The sequence below is a fragment of the Alligator sinensis genome, unplaced genomic scaffold, assembly GCF_000455745.1.
Source record: "Alligator sinensis unplaced genomic scaffold, ASM45574v1 scaffold547_1, whole genome shotgun sequence".
Taxonomy (NCBI): domain Eukaryota; kingdom Metazoa; phylum Chordata; order Crocodylia; family Alligatoridae; genus Alligator; species Alligator sinensis.
In genome coordinates, this window is record NW_005842217.1 from 1,405,492 (window position 1) to 1,411,491 (window position 6,000).

At 47.7% G+C, this 6,000-nt stretch overlaps 1 protein-coding gene across 3 annotated transcripts in view; it reads right to left on the bottom strand.

The window, feature by feature from the left end:
- KIAA0319L (KIAA0319 like) overlaps positions 1-6,000 on the bottom strand; it is a 54,378-nt gene that overhangs the window by 15,829 nt on the left and 32,549 nt on the right. For all 3 annotated transcript variants that reach the window (XM_025208038.1, XM_025208039.1, XM_006027012.3), the window contains exons 7-10: positions 5,018-5,105; positions 3,534-3,626; positions 2,781-2,913; positions 1,201-1,429 (exon numbers count right to left, since the gene is read on the bottom strand). In XM_025208038.1, coding sequence (XP_025063823.1) covers positions 1,201-1,429; positions 2,781-2,913; positions 3,534-3,626; positions 5,018-5,105 — 543 coding nt within the window. The remainder of the gene's footprint in view (positions 1-1,200; positions 1,430-2,780; positions 2,914-3,533; positions 3,627-5,017; positions 5,106-6,000) is intronic.

Genomic DNA, 6,000 nt, shown 5'->3' on the forward strand with positions numbered 1-6,000 from the left:
GGAGCGGGGCAGGTGTGGGGGCCCTGGGATGATGCCTCCTTCTCCCCAGCCACAGCCCCGAGGGGCAGAGTCAGGTGCAAGCAGCGATTTAGCATGGGGGAAGTTGACTGGGGAGGGTCTGGGGAGGGTTTCGTCCCCGCTCCCCTCACCCCACATGTGCCCAGCTGGGCTCCGCTCGCCGTCTGCGGTGCTGGTCAGTGCAAGCTCTGCCTGGGACCGACCCACGTCGCACCAATGACCCGTGCTTTCGCTGCCGGCTACTCCTCTTCCCACACGCACCGTGTCGGCAACGTCAAGCTGACGCAGCGTGTGTGGTAATCTTGTCCCTTCCCTAGCCCTTCAGCAGCCATTAGGAAGCTGCTGAGGGCCTAGGGGAGGGACAAGGGTGGGAATGAAAGTAAACAGCGTTTACTTTCGTTTCCCGTTGCAGCACCGCGGGCCACAGATAATGGCTTGGTGGGCCGCATGGCAGCCCGTGGGCTGTATGTTGGACAAGCCTGCAGCAGTGCAATATTGGTACCAGCCCTTTTTAAGGAGGCCGTGCTGGGAAATGACAGTTGTGTTTGTGGTGGGGGGGAATGGTATCTGGCTGAAGTGAATCTATGAGGACTCAGTTTCCAAGCTCCACTCAAAAAGATGCACCCCACGGTGACCAGCTGGTGCAGAAGACTAGTAACAGGCTACGAAGCCCTTCAGGTCCAGGTAACTGGTGCAAATCCATCCCAAACTGCTCCAAGCCACTACTGTCAGTTTATTTACCAGCAGACAAACATCCACATTACAGTGTTGCTGGCTTGCCTGGTGGCACAGAGAGGCCCCAGATTGGACAGGCCAGAGAACAAGCTTCTTTGGCAACCACATGAGTTAGGAGCAAGACACACTGATGGGGGAAGCAAAGCTGCACCTTTCTCGTGCTGCACCTTGCTAGATGGGACACCAGTCTCTTAGCCATCACAAGCAACTTCTAAAATGGGTTAAACAGCTAATGGGCCCCATGAAGATTTAAGGCTGACCCTGGCTGTCTGCTAACCAGACCTAACATGATCCCAATGGCTATTTAGATTTCAATACTCCCATTCAATCAAACACAAAACCTTGTAGGGATCAGGAAGTTTGTATGCTGGAGCATCTCTTATCTTTAACCTTGTGACACAGGAGGTAAGTACCTCTCAGCTTAGCTCTGAGAAGGAAACCACTTACCTGCATCTCCACCACCTTTCCTTTGCTGCTGGGACTGAGCGACCACTCATAACTGACAATGCGGTGGTCATCGGTGCTCTGGTTCCCGTAGAGAGTGATTGAGTTCTGGGGCAGGGTGATCACCTGGTTTGGGCCTGCATTTGCAACTGGAGGATAGTCCACGGCTTTATTCACAGTCAGACTTGCAGTGGTTGAATTGCCGGCTCCATCTGAGTCTACAACTGTAAGGCTACGGACAAAGGGGAAAGAAACAAAACATCTCAGATACAAGTGGAGTTGTCAGGATGTAGCTACATTTCAGGTGAAGGGTCAGAAATTCAAAACTACCTTAATGCGGAATAGAAAGGCTACCTCACAGGGGGAAAAACCTGGTTTAGGACAACTATGCCACTGCAAAGTAATAAATGTCACCAAGTAGTATTGCCTAATTACAAAGGCAGAGCAAGGAATTCCACAACCTTGTCCATCCCTCTCCTAATAATCACCACCTAGTTCCAAATGCAAAGAAATTCCAGTGAAATAAGATCTTCCTCTTATGAGCTGGAGAAGTCAGTTAAAGAACAGACCTACCAAATGATGGCAAAGCCCTCCAGGGCAGGGGGCTAGACTAGATGACCTCCTAAGATCTTCTCCAGCCTTACTTTTCTATGATTCTAAAAGACATGTCAGGCGTTAAGCTTGGAGAGGACTGCAGGGAGCGGTGGGGGAAAGAGACCTTGCATTCTATCCACAGATATTTTTTCTGATACTTCTTCCCTAGGAAAGCTTTGCTTAAAGGAAATAAAAACTTTCCGTACGCTGACAATCAATAAAGAGATGCTTGCTTATTCCACAAGAAGCAGCAAAGCATGAAGGAAAAAGGCCCCGACAGCAGACTTGTTTTTCCGACACCCTGTTAACGTCACACAGCTATTACATTAGAAATCCACAGCTCTTGCCAGCCTGGCGTAGAAACTCATTCCAGCTCATCAACGACCCTGTTGGGAACAACTTTTCCTCTCAAGCAGAATAAAGATACAGAATAGGACAATCTTCTGCTGGATTTATATTGGTACACAAGCTTGAACTAGTTCACACCCATTACAGAAGTCATGAGTGCCCCACTGTATTTAAACAGACCCATTTAGTACTGACATCACAACAAAATGCAGATCAAAGGAAACACGCAAAACGTCCAGAGATTTGTAAAACCCCACCTAGTCTAAGCACCTTTTCACCAGGGACAAACACGTTTTACTTAGGAAAATACTAAGTTAGCAAGTTCCTCCAGAACCATTATCCAGGTTGAATAACCTAGTTTGGCTTTCTCAAGGAGATTTTGATCGCTCTCTCAGATCACATTCTTCTCTTCTACCAGCTTACGCTGATTTAACTTGTTTCTCATCAGCCAGCACCTTTTAATATATTCTTCTCAAAGAAAACACAGTATATGCTAACCAGAAAAGGTATGGAAGCGGAGAGATGCCACAAAATAGGCCTTTTTCCCCCCAACCACAAACCTCACACCAATGTCATCAAATATGAACATTAAGAGGTCTGTGAGGAACCTGTGCTGATGAATGGCAAAACGCACCACTTACCTGAATGTGTAGTTCCCAGGGACCAAGTTGGTCAGTGTTAATATGGCAGTATCAGTGGAAACCTTCTCTTCCCGCAGAGGCCCCTTTAGTTCTTCCCAGTGGTAGCTGACAATTTTATCGTCATCAGTGCTTTCTGCGTCAATTAAAAATAAAAAAGAACCCAATATGTACTAGGATCCTAGGCTCTACCCTGTTTTGCACTTGAGTATGCTCACTCACTCATTCTCCAATGCCCTTTTGATAGATGAATAAAAGAGGTACTGGGTGTGGGCAGGCAATATAAGGCTGAAACATCTAAAGAAGGGCTGGGCAGTGCTTTAACCACAAACATCAATAAAAATTACATGCTGGTTAACTGACACCCTGGGAGCTTAAGAGCCAGCAATTCTGAAAAGGTTTGATTCTTAGTGCTTCAGCCTAACCCAAAACCTACAGCTAGGCAGGCTCTCTTTTTTTCTGGGGATTCATCATCTGGATGAGGGCCCCCAAGAGTGGAAATAAAATGAGCCTTGTATTCAGGCTGGCTTGTACATCTGGAAAAAGAAGCTGGCAGAGAACAGCAATTTTGCTACAAACTAAATGACTCTGCAGGAGAAAAGGAAGCAATTTTTCTTGTGAAATTGTAAATGAGTTCTTCTAACTAGAACACAGCCAACTGTATCAGGTCTAGTTCAACATAACTTGTCCCAAAGGGTCTTCCTACAACCAGTGCCAGCTTGCTGGGCTACATTTGATAGGGCGGGGGGTACTCACGGCTGCCGTCGATGACGGTAGAGATGGTTGGCAAGGAAATCTCTTGGAACTGCGGTGACACGATGGCAACAGGAGGCTGATTCACTCGAGGCTCTGAAACAGCAACAGAGCACTGACACTGGTGCTTATGGGCATAGCAATGGTACCAATATCAACCAAGGGAGGCAGCAAAGCTGGTTTCAGGTTATCCACTAGGGGTTGCTAGAATGATACATGCTGCAAGTTCCCAACCCTACCTGCTCTGTTGTCTCGTGGAGTTGCTTCCGTGGCCCAGACTCAGCACGTCTAGGAGACAGGTCCAAAGTGCACTTGTGATACCTGGCAACCCTCTATCTTCGCTGATAAAGAGTGGTTGCTGTGGAAGGCCCTGCGCTAACCATGGGACTGCGCTCTGATCCAGCCAGCAGGTCACACCTCCTCCCCAGGCCTGCTGTGCTACGGGCGGGAGTTCCAAAAAAGCAGGCTGTGATGGGGGCCAGGGCTCACACAAAACCTAAGGTCCCAGGGCCCCATGTATAGCTATCATCTCCTTTAGAGAGTCACCGCTCAGAACAACTGGTTTTCCAAGAGACTGATACCTGCACTCACTTGCATGAGTTTGGCCACAGCTCTGAGAAGTGACCAGGTGAGCGCACACTGCTACCCGAGGCTCTGCTTCCCCAGTTACATTTAAATGAGCCCGCTATTTGTTCAAATCCAACAATATTCCCAAGCCTAAAATTCCCTGATAAATTCCCGAGTAGGCCTATGTTACTGTGCTCCCAAAACTCAGTAAAAGGTCTCTGAGGTAAATGCTCAAGACTATGTTCTTTCATATAAACAGGGGGCATTCAAGCCATTTCAAACAAGGGATGAAGTTTCAGCCAGACTACCTTCCATCCTTCCACCCCCTCTCAAGCAGTCCTTATTTGTTAATAAAGACTGGGCCATTTCCAGTTCAAAGTTTACTCTACAGGGAACAAACTCCCACTGTACAAACAAGACCTTTGAAAGCACCTTGCAGTGAGAACTGAGATCTGACTTAACAGGGCTGCAGATAGGGTTGGTACTGAAGGAGGCAGAGAAGCTCCAAGTCCTGGCTTCCCTCCCATACCCTGTTCCTGTTGCCGCAAGCTCTTCACCCTGTTGCAGCAACTCTCTAGCTAAGCGATGCTTTTCCCAGGGTCATGCACTTGCTAAACACTTCTGCAGCAGAGCTGCAGTTCCTTTATCGCATTTGTTTTTAATAGGCTTGCCCTCAGCATAGCAGAGCTGTGTGTAATGGAAGTAGCATTTCACATCATACAAACACTCTCTCTCTCTCATATATACACATATATCTACACACACACACACACACACACACACACACACACACACTGCAATGAATTCCCATTACTTCAAGCTACTGCCCAGCCCAGCAAACAAAATACCATGATGCAGCTGCTGATTTCACAAAGGGTGAAATCCAAAGTTCAAAAACCACAATCTGTATTGGAACTTACTTGGGTTCACCGTCACATTCACATAACCTTCCCCATGTGCATTATCTCCATCAACAATCACTTTGAATTCATACAGGCCAAAGGTGAGCTGGAAAGGAAGAAGAGGTTCCACTTGGTCAGAAGCTAGGTCAGACTGCCCATAATGTATTGGGACAGAAGACAACAGCCTAAAGCAGAGGTGCCTATGTATTTGGCCACATGTGCAAGGTAGAGGCAACCAGAGCTACAATCCTGTGTATCCTTTTGTTTTATCACTTTCATAATGCAGTTAAAAGGTGGCTATTTCCCACTGCCAGAGACATTATCCAGGCTGGAAAAGGGTTCCCTCTACCTTCTGAATCTGTGAAAAGCAAGCATAGCCCTCCCCTGCACACATGCATGCAGAAATGAGTGGGTTTATCTTGAGGTTGAGTGCCAGACAGCAGCCGTAAGGTTTAAGAGGTGGTAGAATGGCCTGTGGAGGGGCTTTTCCCTGCCAGGTACCCTGGCAATGACTCTTCCTTCCCCAAAACAGCTTTGGAGCAGAGCTGCTGGATGTGCAAGGAACCTCTTGAGAAAAGGAGTTACATTTTCATGATTACTCAAAATCCCTCCAAACACAGAAAGAAACAGTCCCTTCAATTCGCCACAAAATCCTGCTGAGAGCAGTGACAAGGGAGGTGCTTGCCTGGCTTCAGTCATGATAACTGTGCAGCACCCCAAGCACCTGGCTCCATGGGCGAGAAAGGAACTTTCCTCTAGCCACCCACCAGTTTTATGGGCAGGAAGGAGTGTCCAGGGCCCTCCCCTAAATTTTAATGCCAACTGCATTTATGGTCTTCAATCTGTCCCCCTGCTTTCCCACAGATTACGCTGATCTCCTTTTTCTAAATACTGAGATAAAGTCTTTCAGTCAACTGTTGGAAGCTTTCCCATCACACAATCTCCTATTATTCTGGACTATCGTGCAAGGCATCCCAGGGGACTGCCAGAGCCCCTGCCTA